The sequence below is a fragment of the Mobula hypostoma genome, chromosome 5 (assembly GCF_963921235.1).
Source record: "Mobula hypostoma chromosome 5, sMobHyp1.1, whole genome shotgun sequence".
NCBI lineage: Eukaryota > Metazoa > Chordata > Chondrichthyes > Myliobatiformes > Myliobatidae > Mobula > Mobula hypostoma.
In genome coordinates this window covers 151431938-151448355 of record NC_086101.1, presented here as the reverse complement: position 1 = coordinate 151448355, position 16418 = coordinate 151431938, and the positions used below count along the sequence as shown (strand labels likewise).

The window sequence follows — 16418 nt, the reverse complement described above, 5'->3', positions numbered from 1 at the left end:
ACAGATGCTGACTGACCAAGTGAGTCCAACACTTTGTCACTCCAGATTCCAGAATCTGCAATTTTTACTCTTACTAGCTCTTCCTTCAGTTAGTCCTGACGAAGGGTCTCGGCCCGAAACGTCGACTGTACCTCTTCCTAGAGATGCTGCCTGGCCTGCTGCGTTCACCAGCAACTTTGATGTGTGTCACTGACCACAAAAGCTTCTTGGATATCCTGAACAGAGCCACATAAATATTCATCCCTTTTAAAATTTCATGTTGAATTATTTTCTATTGTATATCTCACTGTGGTGGAATATGGGGGGGGGGGCAAGAACTTTTGCAAAGGTGTTTAGAAGGAAGAATAATAATAAAAATAATCCCTTTAATACTGCATGAAAATAAAAGTTTGAGAGGAATGTTAGTTTCTCCACTTGTTCCTCACATTCTGCCCCAAGTATTTAAATTTCTCAAGCAAACTTCCCACATTGGATAACTGCAGACAGGGAATTGAATGCATAAAACATGTTTTATGCTCTTTGCCTATTCTCCATACACAGATATTGACAGTAGTGTTCAAAATTTATCTTGGCTGAGTTCACCCACCAGTATAGATCAAATGGGAAAACGTTAACTTTCTTGACTAGTTTTATTATGAAATACATCAAAGCTTTGATTTTAACTTTCCAATCCATTCGGTACAGGAGGACTGAGGAGAAGCTGACATTATTCTGTAGCACATATTTCAGCTACAGCACTTGGTCTGGTTATTACCTAGTTTACTGGCCAACTCAATTATTAGTCCATACAACCCGTGGGCGACTTCATTATTTCTCATGCACCCCAGCTACCTTGATGCTGCAATGAACCCCAGGTAAAGAGGAAGTCTTACTGGTCAACTCAGGTCCCTTTCACTCATAATTCAAACCTATAGCTCTCCATGCTAATTATTTAAAAGGCAACCATTTGTTCAAGGAACTTGATAATATCATATATTAGGAGCATTACAAGGCTTTGAGCTTTGTATTTTTCAAAGATCACATAACGAGGTGCAATTTGTTGCTCAATTCCAAATTATCACCTGAGATCATCAAAAGATTAAGAGCAATAAGCCCTATATTTTTCAAGCAGTTGTCCAGCATATTGTTCCAGCAAAGAACAAGTCATCAACAGAGCTAGTCATCACACACCCAGTCAGACCTGTTGCACACTGCATACAATTGCCACTTTCCACAAGAAGAAGATTTTTAGCTCATTCATTGCTTGGATATTATAGGAAAGCAATTGTTCCTGAACCTGATAGAATGGCACTTCATGATGATTGGTGTCAGTCAGTGCCAGTGGCTGGTACTCGTTTAGACTTTCCTGATATGCTGTTTCAGGCCGCTATGATGGCAACAGAATGTGAATTACATAGGATCATAAGTTTAGTGAGTCATATCACTAAGATACTTCAAAGAATTTTGATGACAAGAGCTAAAAGTAAGATACAAGCTGAAATAGGCAAAGAAAAATGTGGTTTTGTGAAAGACAAAGGTACAAGAAACGCAATATTGATGTTAAGGATACTATCAGAACGAGCTATTCAAGTGCAAAAAGATTTGTTTGTTTTATCGACTACACAAAAACATTTGATAAAGTGAAGCACAATAAGTTATTTGAAATGTTACAGAAAACTCTAGATCTAGATTCGAAAGACCTCCACCTAATCAGAAATCTGTACTGGGAATAAACTGCCGCTGTAAGAATAGATGGAGAAGTGAATCAGTTTACAAAAATCAAGAGAGGCATGAGACAAAGGTGTGTTTTCTCCCCTGATTTATTTAATGTGTACAGTGAGACAATATTATAAAAAATAAGAGACATCTTGGGAATCAAAGCTGGTGGTGAAAACATCAATAATTTCAGATATGCAGATAACACTGTGTTAATTGCAAGTACAGAGGAAGAACTACAAAACTTAACTGATATAATTGTTGAAGAAAGTGCAAAAATGGGTCTATCTATCAATTGCAAAAAGACAGAATGTATGGTGATATCCAAAAAGGAGGAGAATCCTATCTGCAGGCTGAGAATAAAGGGGGAAATGAATACCAATGAATTGATTCACTTGACCCGAAACAGGAATGTGTGGGCCATGGCAATCAAAGCTCAAACTGGGCATGGCACCTGATGATGATGATGATGATGGCAATGTCAATGACGTAGGGAAGAAATGTTATGACATTTATTTCCAAGGATACATATTGTATTGAAAGGACAGGCAGGAAGGCAGACGGGGCGGCGTTGCTCAGTTGGTAAAACATGAAATCAAATCTTTAAACAGAGGTGACATAGGGTCAGAAGGTGTTGAATCATTATGGATAGATCTAAGGTACTGCAAGGGTAAAAAGACCCTGATGGGATTTATATACAGAACCCCCCCCCCCAAAAGTAGTAAGGATGTGGTCTACAAATTACAATGGGAGATAGAAAATGCACGCCGAAAGGGCAACGTTACAATCATCATGGGGGATCCAATTTCCAGGTAGATTGGGAAAATCAGGTTGTTGCTGGATTACAGGAGGGAGAATTTCTAGAGTGCCTATGAGATGGCTTTTCAGAGCAACTCATCCTCATGGTTGAGCTCACAAGAGGATCAGCTATTCTGGGATGAACCAGAATTGATTAGAGAACTTAAGGTAAAACAACCCATAGGGGAGGTGATCATAATATGATCAAATTCATCCTGAAATTTGAGAAAGAGAAGCTGCAGTCAGATGTAGCAGTACTACAGTTGAGTAAAGGGTACTACAGAGGCTTGAGAGAGGAGGTGGGCCAGAATTGATGGGAAAAGAACACAAGCAGGGTAGATGGCAGAGCAGCAATGGCTGGAAATTTTGGAAGCAATTTGGAAAGCACAGGACATTTACATCCTAAAAAGTAAGAAGTATTATAAAGGCAAGATGACACAACTGTGGCTAACAGGAGAAGTCAAAGCCAACATAAAAGCCAAAGAGAGGGCTATAACAGAGCAAAATTAGTGGGAGGTTAAAGGATTGGGAAGCTTCTAAAAACCAACAGAAGGCAACTAAAAAAGTAATTAAGAAGATAAAGATGGAATACTAAGGTAAGGTAGCCAATAATATTAAAGAGGATACCAAAGTTTCTTCAGATACATAAAGTGTAAAAGGGAGGTGACAGCGGATATTCGACTGGTGGAAAACGATGTTGAAGAGGTTGTACTGGGGGTAAAAGGAAATGGTGGATGAACTGAAGAAGTATTTTGCATCATGTGGAAGATATTAGAAATATGGTGTACATTCCAGGTGTCAGTGTGTGAAGTTACCATTACTAGGGAGAGGCTCTTGGGAAACTGAAAGGTCTGAAGGTAGATAAGTCACCTGGGCAAGATGGTTTACACCCCAGGGTCCTGAAAGAGGTCGCTGAAGAGATTGTGGAGGCATTAGTGATGATCTTTCAAGAATCACTACATTCTGTAATAGTTCTTTCACAAAAATTGCAAATGTCATTCCACTTTTCAAGAAGGTAGAGAGGCAATAGAAAGGAAACTATAGGCCAACACACACACAAAATGTTGGTGAACACAGCAGGCCAGGCAGCATCTATAGTTAGTCAGTTAGTTAGACAGTTAGTCCTGACAAAGGGTCTCAGCCTGAAACGTCAACTGTACCTCTTCCTATAGATGCTGCCTGGCCTGCTGTGTCCACCAGCATTTTTTGTGTGTGTTGCTTGAATTTCCAGCATCTGCAGATTTCCTCATGTTTGCAAAACTATTGGCCAGTTAGTCTAACCTTAGTAGTTGGTAAGATATTGGGGTTGATTTTTAAGGATGAGATCTCAGGGAACTTCAGCATGGTTTCCTCAAGGGAAAATCTTGCCTGATAGATCTGTTGGAATTCTTTGAAGAAACAACAAGTAGGATAGACAAAGGAGAATCAGTTGATGTTGTGTACTTGGATTTTCAAAAGGCCTTTAACAAGGAGCCACACATGAGGCTCTTAACAAGCTACAAGCCTGTGGTATTACAGGAAAGATTCTAGCATGGATAAAACAGTGGCTGATTGGTAGGAGACAAAGAGTGTGAAAAAGGGACCCTTTTCTGTTTGGCTTCCGGTGACTAGTGGCGTTCCATAGGGGTCTGTGTTGGGGCAATAATTTTTACTTTACATGTCAATAAGTCAGATGACGGAATTGATAGCTATGTTGTAAAGTTTGCAGACGATATGAAGATAGGTGGAGGGGCAGGTAGTTATGAGAAAATAGAGAGGCTACAGAAGGATTTAACAGATTAAGAGCATGGATAAAGTAACAAATGGAATACAATGTGGAGAAGTGCATGGTCATGCATGTTGGTAGAAGAAGTGAAAGGGCTATTTTCTAAATGGAGAGAAAATACAAAAACTGAGGTGCAAAGGGACTTAGGAGTGCCTGTGCAGGATTCCCTAAAGGTTAATTTGCAGGTTGAGTCTATGGTGAGGAAGGCAAATGCAATGTTACCATTCATTTCAAGAGGACTAGAATATAAAAGCAAGGATGTAATGTTGAGACTTTATAAAACACCGGTGAGGCCTCACTTGGAGTATTGTGAGCAGTTTTGGGCCCCTTATCTTAGAAAGGATGTGCTGAAGTGGGAGAGGGTTCAAAGGAGGCACACAAAAATGATTCCAGGATTGAATGGCTTGTCATATGAAGAGTGTTGAGTGTTGAGTGTTGAATATGAAGATTTTGAGAGAAAAAGCAGCGCTGTTATTAATTTTGCTAAATCTACGGAGAATTCTGCATATTTAAATTGTCCAGTGGGGTTCCCAGTTTGTGAGCTGACCCATACGGGTTGTATATCTAAAGAGGCAGAATAGCACCACATTCTCGACATACAGTTAGATTTTGCAAACATGATATTCCAAAAAAGCATATCCTCAAGATTCAAGATTGTTTAATGTCATTTCCAGTTCACAAGTGTAAAAGATAAAGAACACAATAATAAAAAAAACATAATAAAGATATATACATAAGATATCTGACATACAGTGTACAGTACAATCATGTGGTAATATTGGTGCTGCATTTACTCACGAGGCCTTGGAACAAAACTATTAATTTAAAGTAAAAGAAATTGGCATTTATTTATCATTTTTCACAATTTAATGTCACGCAACCATTTAACAAGCAAAATAGTGCAAACTCCCACAAATAACAGTGTGATAATAACCAATGCCTATTTTATTATACTAATGGAGACAGGTTAGTAAGGGCCAGGATGGGTAACGATGATATATTATCTGTGGGCATTTGTTTTTAATGATGGTTTAATAAGTCCTAATGAAAGGTTTCAGCTCAAGAAGTTGACTGGTTGCTCCCCTCCACAGATGGTGCTTGACTTGCTGAGTTCCTCCAGCATTTTGTGTGTGTTACTCAAGACAATAACTACCATTTAACTGTGTAACAAGTTGCATACAGAGCTTATTAAAAAGTATTCACCACCCCCCTCCCCCCCCCGGAAGTTTTCATGTTTTATTGTTCTACAACATTGAATCACAGTGGATTTAATTTGGCTTTTTTGACACTGATCAACAGAAAAAGACCCCTTTTGTGTCAAAGTGAAAAGAGATCTCTACAAAGTGATTTAAATTAACTACAAATATACAACACAAAATAATTGATTGTATTAGTATTCACCCCCTTCAAATCAGTATTGAGTAGATACTCCTTTGGCAGCAATTACAGCCTTGAGTCTGTGTGGATAGGTCTCTATGAACTTTGCACATCTGGACACTGCAATTTTCCCCCATTCTTCTTTACAAAATTGCTCAAGCTCTGTTAGATTGTATGGGGATTGTAAGTGAACAGCCCTTTTCAAGTCCAGTCACAATTCTCAAAGGGATTGAGATCTGGACTCTGACTTGGCCACTCCAGAACATTAACTTTGTTGTTTTTAAGCCATTCCTGTATAGCTTTGGCTTTATACAAGGTCATCGCCTTGCTGGAAAACAAATCTTCTCCCAAATCACAGTTCTCTTGCAGACTGCATCAGGTTTTCCTCCAGGATTTCCCTGTATTTTGCTGTATTAATTTTACCCTCTACCTTCACAAGCCTTCTGCAGTGAAGCATCCCCAAAGCACGATGCAGCCACCACCATGCTTCATGGTAGGGATGGTGTGCTTTTCATGATGTGCGGTGTTTGGCTTACACCAAACATAACATTTAGTCTGATGGCCTAAGAGCTCAAGTTTGGTTTCATCAGACTGTAGAACCTTCTTCCATCTGACTGCAGAGTCTCCCACAATCCTTCTGGCAAACTCCAGCCAATATTTCATATTAGATTTTTTCAACAGTGGCTTTCTCTTTGCCACTCTTCCATAAAGCTGAAACTTGTGAAGTACCCGGGCAACAGTGTATGCGCAGCCTTGGCCATGTCAACCACTGAAGCTTGTAACTCCTCCAGAGGTGCCATAGTCTCTTGGTGGCCCCCCTCACTAGACTTCTTGTATGGTCACTCTGTTTTTGAGGATGGCCTGCTCTAGGGAGATTTACAACTGTGCCATATTCTTTCTATTTCTTGATGATTGACTTAATTGCATTCCAAGGGATATTCAGTGAGTTGGAATTTTTTTGTATCCATCTCCTGACTTGTGCTTTTTAATAACCTTTTCGCGGAATTGCTTGGAGAGCTCTTTTGTCATCACAGTGTAATTTTTGCCAGGATATTGACTCACCAGCAGTTGGACCTTCCAGATACTGGTGTATTTTTACTAGAATCAACTGAAACACTTTGACTGCACACGGTGATCTCGATTTAACAAATTATTTGACTTCTAAAAGCAATTAGCTGCTCGAGTGATGATTTAGTGTGTCATATGAAAGGGGGTGAATACTTATGCAATTAATTATTTTGTGTTTTATATTTATAACTAATTTAGATCACTTTGTAGAGATCTGTTTTCACTTTGACATGAAAGAGTCTTTTTCTGTTGATCAGTGTCAAAAAAGCCAAATCAAATCCACTCTGATTCATTGTTGTAAAACAATAAAACATGAAAATGTCCGGGGGGGGGTGCAGGGTTGAATACTTTTTATAGGCACTGTATTTAAATGAAATACGGAACAAATTAGAACATAATCAATAGTACCACAGTATTATAAAACTGTGTATTAGTCCCTTATAGTTATTGATGGAAGAATTTATCTGCCATGTTCTTTTAATTGACCGAAAATGAACAAAATCAGAAATGAACAAAATTCCTTCGTACGATGTTAGTGCAGATAATGGACTTCATTCATATAATACTTCAGACAATTTTATCCTCCAAATCTTAATTTTCATTGTAACATTCAAGATGATTGTCGATACTTTCATGATTCATAACTTCTTGAGGTAGTGAAATCATTTCATTTTCACTTCTGGCCATTTTTGACTTAAAACTACAGAGAATGAAACAGTTCAGAATTGTCTTATTGTTTATTTCTTAGCAACTATTAGTGACAAAAATCAATGTTTTTTTAACACAAACACAAGCAACTGACGCTATTTAAAAACTGTTCGCTCTAAGAATGCTGTAGTGTCTAATGGTAACACAGGTGCATGCTACTGATGCTAGTTAGAAACTGTTTAGCAACACTCTCCTGTCCCAAATTAAGTGGCATACTGTCCTAAATAAATGAAGGGAATTCCACTATTTTCTCAGTTTAGTTTTTGTTCATGAGTTGTCCCAAATAAACGGCTTCCTCAATTAACCAATGGCCCAATTAATCGGAAACCACTGTACCTTATTTGCAATAATGTGGTCCGAACTTGTGTCTCTGGATTAATAGTACAGTCCTCTGCATTCAAGTAACACATTGACCAAAATACTACATCACTTGAGAACACATAACAGTATTGTATATGAACAGGCTCTCTGGCCCACAAGATGTCAAATGAAACTAAATCTCTTCTACCTGCACATGATCCATATCCCTCCAATCCAAGCACACTTCATGCGACAACCTAAGAGCCTTTTAAACATCACTATCATTTCTGCTTCCACCACTCCCCTAGGCAGTCCTTTCCAGGGACCAACCACTCTATGTACTGTATATAAAAACTGAACTGCAGATGTTCATTTAACTTTCCCGCTTTCACCCTATGTCTGTCCTCTCAACTCTATCCTGGGGAAAATGTAAGTAACAATTACATTTGAAACCAGTAAGACCTGTTGCATTTGCTGTAAAACCTTCAATCTGCTGACCATGCAGTGATAAAGATAGAAACTCTGCAGAGAAGATCTCTCCTATTAGTTTAATAGGATGGGCAAAATATTTATGGTGCTACTAAATAACAAAGGAGAAAGTAATCTGACTAGAATAAATTTAGATTGGATAGGAAAGAATCAGATTAATTTTTAGTGTATTTATAACGAATGTGTTAAGACAAAAGCATGAATGAAGACTATTCTTTATATAAAACTTTGTCTTGAAGAGTTTATTTTCACAATATTAGCACAATGGGGCTTATTTATAGAAGTTTGCATTTCTGAAATTTTAACCTCTTTGTAAAGTACATATATATCATCACATCCAACCCTGAGATCCTTTTTCCTGCGGGCATACTCAGCAAATCTATAGAATAGTAACTATAAACTGGATCAAGGAAAGATCAAGCAGATCATGGAAGACAGTGAATTATGCAAATGCAAATAAAAATAAATAACAATAAATAATGAGAGCATGAAATAACAAGATGAAGAGTCCTTAAAGTGAGATGATTTGTTGTGGGAACATCTCAATAGAAGAGTGTAGTCATTCTCTTTTGTTCAAGGATCTAATGTTGAGGAGTAGTAACTCTTCCAGAATCTGGCGATGTGAGTCCTGAGGCACTTGTACCTTCTACCTGTTGGCAGCAGCAAGAAAAGAGCATGGCCTGGGTGGTGAGGATCGTTAATGATGGATGCTATGACAGCGTTTCATGTAGATGTGCTCAATGTTTGGGAGGGCTTTACCCAAGATGTACTGGGCAGAATCCACTATCTTATGTAAGATTTTCTTTTTAAAAGCATTGGTGTTCTCATACCAGGCCATAACGTAGTCAGTCAATACAATTTCCACTACACATCTAAAGAATTTGTCAAAGTTTTTGAATTCATGCCGAATCTCCACAAACTCCCAAGGAGGTAGAGGCACTGTCTTGTTTTCTTTGCAATTACATTGATATAACGGGCCCAAGACAGGCCCTCTGAAATAGTAACATCCAGGAATTTAAAGTTACTGACCCTCTCCTCTTATCCTCCGATGAGGACTGGCTCATGGACCTCTTGTTTCTCTCTCCTGAAGCTTACAATGAGTTCTTTAGTCTTGCCGACATTGAGTAAGAGGTTGTTATTCTGACACCACTCAGCCGAATTTTCAATCTCCCTCCTGTATGCTAATTCATTACCAGCTTTAATATGGCCCATAACAGCGGTGTCATCAGCAAATTAGAATATGGCATTGAAGCTGTACTTAGCCACATAGCCACACTTATGTGACCTCAAAGGCCATATCCTCCATTGTTGGTATCAATCAGGTGAGTTGTCATGGGACTCCCTATACTACAAGTACAGTGGATTCTGGTTAATTGGGACACATGGGACCAGTACATTTTGGCTCAATTAAGTGGCTGTCCTAATTAGCTGGTAGTTTCATAGAAACAGTCAAAAAGGTATTAAAAAAAGACAAACTAAGTAACAAATTATGTATTTAAATGAAATACAGAACAAATTAGAACACTACCAATACTACTACCGTACTATAAAACTATGTATTAGTTCCTAATAGTTATCGACAGAAGAATTCATCCAGTATATGCTGCCAGGTTTTTTTTGATTGACTGAATGAACAAAATCAGCATAGACACCTAATGCAGATAACAGACTGTTTTCATACAATGCATTTTGATGATTGCATCCTCCAAATCTTTGTTTTCATGTAACATTCAAGAAGATTGTTGACATCGTCAAACTCTTCATAGTTCCCAACTTGTTGAAGTGGTGAAATTGTTTCATTTCGTTCCTGACCATTTTTGGCAACTCCAAGCCTGAAAGCTTGAAAACTGCAGAGAGCAAAACAGTTCTGAATTGACCTACTGCTTATTTTTTACCGACGATCAGTAATAAAGGCACTGCTTTTTGAACATGAACACATGCAACTGAAGCTATTTAAAAACTGTTCGCTCTAAGCACGATGTAGTGTCTAATGGCCACACAAGTGTGTGCAACTGATGCTAGTTAGGTACTGTTCAGCAACAGTCTCCTGTCCCAATTAAGCGGTATAGTGTGCCATATAAACAAAGGGAATCCCAGCTATTTTCTGGATTTAGTTTTTGGTCTTTGAGAGTTGTCCCAAATAAGCGGCAGCCTGATAACTGACGGCCTCATTAATCGGAATCCACTGTACATCCTTTCTTGACCAGATCTGTACACAATTTCCCACATGCAGACACATCATAGCTCTTCTCTGGAGTTTAGATATTTTTCCAAAAAAGCACAATACACTGTTTGCTTTTCAACTGCAACACACACAAAATGCAGAGGAACTTAGCAAGTCAGGCAGCATCTATGGAGGAGATTAAAAGGTGACATATTCCCCTCTACAGATGTTGCCTGACTTGCTGAGTTCCTCTAGCATTGTTTGTGTTGCTGAAAATTTCCATCATCCGCAGAATCTCATGTTTGTCTTTCTAACTACTTGCAGAGATGTTAGTGATTCTTGCATCAGGCCCCTCTTCAATCTTCCATCATTTAAAAGATCTTTCTGTTTTTTACTACCATAGTGAATGGCCTATTTTTTCCACTTGCTGTTATTCCACATACATTTAAATTGTCTACATCCCCCTTAAGACTCTCTGTGTCCTCTGACAGTCTGCTCTGTGCTATCAGCAAATTTGGATATATTGCACTTGGTTCTCTCATCCATATCATTGCTATAGATTATGAAGTTAATAGCCATTAATTTATTAAATGCTGTTGGTTGACAAATAACTGTTGGTCTGTAAAGTGCTCTTTCTCAATCTTTTATATCTACTTTGAGCCCCAGCCAGCACATTTCTTTCATATTGCATTGGAATATCAAATTGAGTTTCAGTTACATCTGTCCAAGGGCTGTGACCTGCTTCAAACTATAGAAATTACCACCAGGAAGAGGATGCCATAGGTGCTGCAGGATGTTAAGATATTAGAAGATGGCTTTACATTCTGATTCTAACTATAATTCTAACCATAACCCAACCATGACCATAACTGAGCAAAGCATGTAAGCTCTGTTCAGTTGCGGTAATGGTAATAGCAGTCTGACAACATTGGTTTAAAAAGAATTACAAGTGACAGAGCCGCTGAATCACATCTCAGTTCTGAACTCGAGGGCTGTCTGCGTGATGTTTCCATGTTCACTTTTTGACTGTATGGGTTTCCTCCAGGTACTTGAGTTTTTTTCCCATATTCCAAAGACAGGCAGTTTGGTTGGTTAATTAATTACTGTAAATTATCCCTGCTGTGTGTTTGAGTGGTAGAATGTAGAGGAATTGATGGGAATATGATGGGAATATGGGGTAAATAAAAAAATGGGATTAATGAAGGATTGGTACTGTCATGTGTGAAGCCAGGCAGAGCTGCAGAATGGATGATGCTAATGAGAGAGATAACAAAAGCCAATGGAGAAACATTCAAAATGCTAATAAGAGAGAAGAGAGAGATTAACGAGAAAGAGACACAATTCAGATGTTGGCATCTGCCACAGACCGTTTGCTTTGAACCTGAACTGTTTAAAATTTGATGGACAGGTGATACCCCATCAGGGGGATAAAAATAGTGGGTTTGCTAAGGCACACACACACGCCACGAGACCCTGGAAAGAGCAGTGTGCCCCACAAGTTGGTGGGAGAATGGAGGACTGGTTCGCAGGAATCAGTCAGAGGCTTATAGGGTGTAAAAGTACGATCGGTGGGAACCTAGTGTGTGTCTGCCCTTGCCTGGGTGCCAGGTTCACCACGGAAAAACGATCACATCTGGAACAGAGGGGTCACAGTCGGTGACCACAGCTGGATCAGAAGGCATTGAAAGGTCTGCCTGAAACCAACTGCATCTTGCACTCTCTCTCTCTCCAACGGTACAACAACAGCGACTACTTCGAACTGCACTAGACTGAACTGAACTCTGCTTCACCTTAAGGCTGATCATTTTACCCCTAGACTGCGATAGAGCTTGGTTGATTCATACTACCCTATTTCTGAGTATATGGGTATACTATCATTGCTAACCTGTTACATTTATATCCTTGTGGTTAGTGTACTGTATTACTTATTTCTTTAATAAAACTTTATTAGTTCCTAGTAATCACAGACTCCAGCGAGTGTTCCATTTCTAATGGTTTGGCAACCCAGTTACGGGGTACGTAACAGTACAAATATGTGTTTACTGATTGGTGCGGATTCAAGAAAATTGCTGGGATTTCCTTCGGTTATTTGGAATAATATGCCACTTCATTGGGGACAGGAGACTGCTGCCAAACAAGTTATAACTAGTGTCAGTTGTGCACACACGAGTGGGCATTAGATGCTACACCATGTTTTGAGCTAACAGTTTTAAAATAGTGTCAGTTACATGTGTTTCTGTTCAAAAAGCAGTGCTTTTTGTCGCTAATAGTTGGCAAGATATAACCTGTAAGACAATTCTGAACTGTTTTGCTGACAGTTGTTTCAAGCTTGGAGATGCTCGAGATGGCTGGGAGTGAAAATGAAACAATTTCACTATTTCAACAAGTTAAGAACTACAGAGAATTTTAAGGTATTAACAATCATCTTGAATTTTATAATGGAAGTAAAGATTTGGAGTATGCAATGTTTGATAGCATTGTATGAATACAGTCCATTATCTGCACTAAGTGAATTTGTTCATTGTGTACACTGGATGAATTCCTCCATTGATAGCTATTAGGAACTAAGACGAAGTTTTATAGTCTGTTGATCATGTTCTAATTTGTTCAGTATTTCATTTAATTACATAATTCGTTACTCAGTTAAATGGTAATTTGTCTTTTTTATATGTATTTAACTATTTCCATGAAACTTTGGCTAATTGGGGCAGCTGTTTAATTGGCCCACAGATTCAACACCCTCTGGCTAAAGAAATTTCTCTTCACCTCTGTTTCAAATGGATTTCCCTCTATCCTGAGGCAGCTCCCTCTGGTCCTAGAATCACCCACTATAACAGGTTCTCCACATCTACTCTATTTTTGATAGTTTTCATGGAGATCCCCCTCATTCCTCTAAACTCCAGTGAGTACAGGCCCAGAGCTATCAAATGCTTTTTATATATTAACACTTACATTTCTGGAATCATTCTCATGAACTTCCTCTGGACCCTCTCCAATGCTACCACATCTTTTCTTAGATAATGGGCCCAAAACACAAATACACACACGCACACACATATACACAAGTACAATGAAAAACCTGCAGTGATACAGCATTACCACATCAGCTATGAGCATCCACAAGAAGGATCAATTAAATATTTATTATACAGCTTTTACAAGAAAGAATACAATTGGAACAACAAAATAAAGCCCATTGTAGTGAAAAATGGTTATGATGCAGAGGTTGTGCAGATTGGTTCAGGAACCAGAGGGTTGAAGGGATTAGCTATTCTTGAACAGGGTGGTGGGGTACTTCAGGCTTCTGTCAATGAAGATGTAGCAAATATTCATTCCAAGTGAAAGGTCTCCACCTGAAATGTTGACTGTCCACTTCGTTCCACGTACATTGCCTGGTCTGAGTTCCTCCAGCATCTGCAGTCTCCTGTGTGTCTTTGTAGCAAATATTATGGTTGTTGAAAATGAGGAGATCCTCAAAACGTAAGACAATCATTAAGCAGAAAATTTGAAATTAAGAGTATAATGCAGTTAAAATCTTCAACAATGAAATACACAAGAAAGAGTGTTGCTTAGAAACAAGATACATAGAACCCAAGCCTGCAGCTGCATCTTCTCAACTCGATAATGAGCTGGTGTGCATGTGGGGGATGATACTGACATACTAGGAGTGCCCTTGCATTCTGGAATATTCTTCCCAAATTAAAAGAGCCCCTGCTTGTTCTTCCCCAGGCTCTCGTAAAGCACTTTGGGCCGTTTACAAATGATATCATACGTTTTTTTAAAAGAATATTTAATTTCAATTCCATGTATTTTAGCATTCATTGGATGGGTTAGCAGAATTCACACTTTCCCTATTGGCTGATTGACCCGACATTGAATTCAGCAGGGCATATTAAAATGAAACCTCACGTTTAATTCTTTCTGCAACAGTACGTTTCAAACATTTCAGGGTGAATAATATCATCCAAAGTGTTGGAGAAGCAGAATAGACTCAACCAAGTCTGTTTTCCTTTGCAAGATTTATAGATAATCAGCTAAAACTTTAGAAATAATAATGATTGGCAAGAATAAGCGAAATATTTTGTTTTTTTTCCACAGCCCGCCAAAAGCAAAAGCCCGGTAACCCGAAACGAGATCACAGCAGAGCGGAGAACTAGAGGGGCAAGAAATTTACCTCATGATCGAGGGAGTACCGTTGTCCTGCCCTCGGTGACATGCACTATTTCATTCATTTACTTTGAGGGGGAAAATGCGCCTGAAAGTTGAAACGACCGAAAATGAATTCTTATTTTTCTCTCTCGATTGCACCCCCCCATGTAGAATTAATTATCATATGTTCGCGAGATTTGCTTGGCGCGCCGTGAACCCATGTGTGTCTGCCTGTTCCTAGTTCAGTAAACAACACAGAGACTATTAGCTGCAGCAGGAAGAGGAGGAGATTTTTGTTTTTTTTTAAATCTTATTCCCAGTTTAATTTTTCCCTCCCTTTTCGCCTGTAACCAGTTGCAGGGCTGATGGTATTCTTTCCATTTTATTGTTTTGCTTTGGGTTAAAAGAGGAAGAGAGGAGGAAAAATGTGGATTCAAGTGCGGACTATCGACGGCAAGCAAACCCGCTGCATTGACGATCTATCCAGATTGACCAAAATTGAGTCGCTGAGGTTAAAGATCCAAGAGAGCTTCAATGTGAACCCGGAGTGTCAGCGTCTGTTTTACAGAGGCAAGCAGGTAAATGCGAAATAAACCCCCTCCAGAGAACCAGCGAGATGCACTGAAACCGCATTTGCTTCCTGTTTAACTACAGTGTAACCCCCAAAACAATGATGTTTTACCCCCCCCCATTGCAACCGGACATGAATATGCGACTGGTTGCTACGACATTCCTTTCAGCAAGACAAGGAGTGAGGAAAGGAAGCAATTCAGCGCAAAATGCAAATTGTTGTTTTTTATCTTGTTATTTTAAAAATTTATTCTGCATTCAGAACAGAATAGCTGGCTTGTGGGGCTTTATTTGTAGGGTACAGGATGGTTCTCTTGGTGCGGGTCGGCGGTGGTGTTGTAGGACGGCCCGAACCAGTTCCGCTGATCCTGCTCCAAAATCCCTCGGGCACTGCTCCAAGCATGGCGAGTCGATCCGAGCAGCGGAATTACTCGCTGCTCTGCCCGGGACCTGGCTCAACATGTTCAAACACAGGCCCGGAGGAGGGAGGGCGTAGGGGGAGATGAGCGGCGGGAACTACTGGAAAAAGGGGTGGGTGGGGGTGTGTGGTGGTTGGCCCATTTCCTGATGTTAGAATGAAACAGCAGCTGCCGCTCTATTGCGGAGCTGTTGGATCGCTCGGTTATTGATCTCCCCATCCAATGTTAATAAAACCGGAAAACCAGTTTGGCGGATTACTTAAAAGAAAAACGGGAGCATTCGACATGTTCGGCGGGCTAATCTGCTGAAGGGCCTTGTAAATGTGCGGTACCCGAGTCGTTGCACGGAATATGTACTGTACCCTGGGGCTCATGTTGGGGAGATTACTGCTCATGTCGCCCTCTAGCAGGTCTTCTGCTGTGAAAACCTTATCCCCAACCCCCCCACTCCCGTCCCCGTCTGTGGACTCGGAGCTCGCTTCTCCTTCCCCGGTCAGAGGGTGGGAGCGAGGCTAGACTGGAAACTAAATCAGTTCCAAAATGTATTCAACACATTAGTCTGGATTCCCTCATAGGACGAGAAACTTGAACATCTCGCTTGGTAGTTTTTTTTTCACTTTTTTGTGCAACAGTGAATTTCCAAACTGGGGAGTCGTAGAAGAAGGCTTTCCCCCTAACACGTGATCATCTTGAGGATTCTGGGCAGATTACATCAGAAATTACCTGTATGCTTGGCTTGTATTTCTGTTCATTCATAAACATCACATTAGTAAAAACAGAAAATGATGGGAAAACTGCAGTTGAGGCAGTATCCGTGGAGAATAAAACGGAGTTAAAGCTTTCAGTCGAAGATCTTTCTTCGGAACTGCCTGACCTACTGAATGTTTCCATCTACTTCTATTTAGATTTTTAGCAT

At 39.6% G+C, this 16418-nt stretch overlaps 1 protein-coding gene across 1 annotated transcript in view; it reads left to right on the top strand.

Annotated features, from left to right (window-relative positions):
- The first annotated feature begins 14767 nt into the window (after nt 1–14767).
- LOC134347076 (E3 ubiquitin-protein ligase UHRF1-like) overlaps nt 14768–16418 on the top strand; it is a 142637-nt gene continuing 140986 nt past the window's right edge. Inside the window, exon 1 of the mRNA XM_063049183.1 lies at nt 14768–15091. Within this exon, the coding sequence (XP_062905253.1) occupies nt 14939–15091 (153 nt within the window). The 5' untranslated portion in view covers nt 14768–14938. The remainder of the gene's footprint in view (nt 15092–16418) is intronic.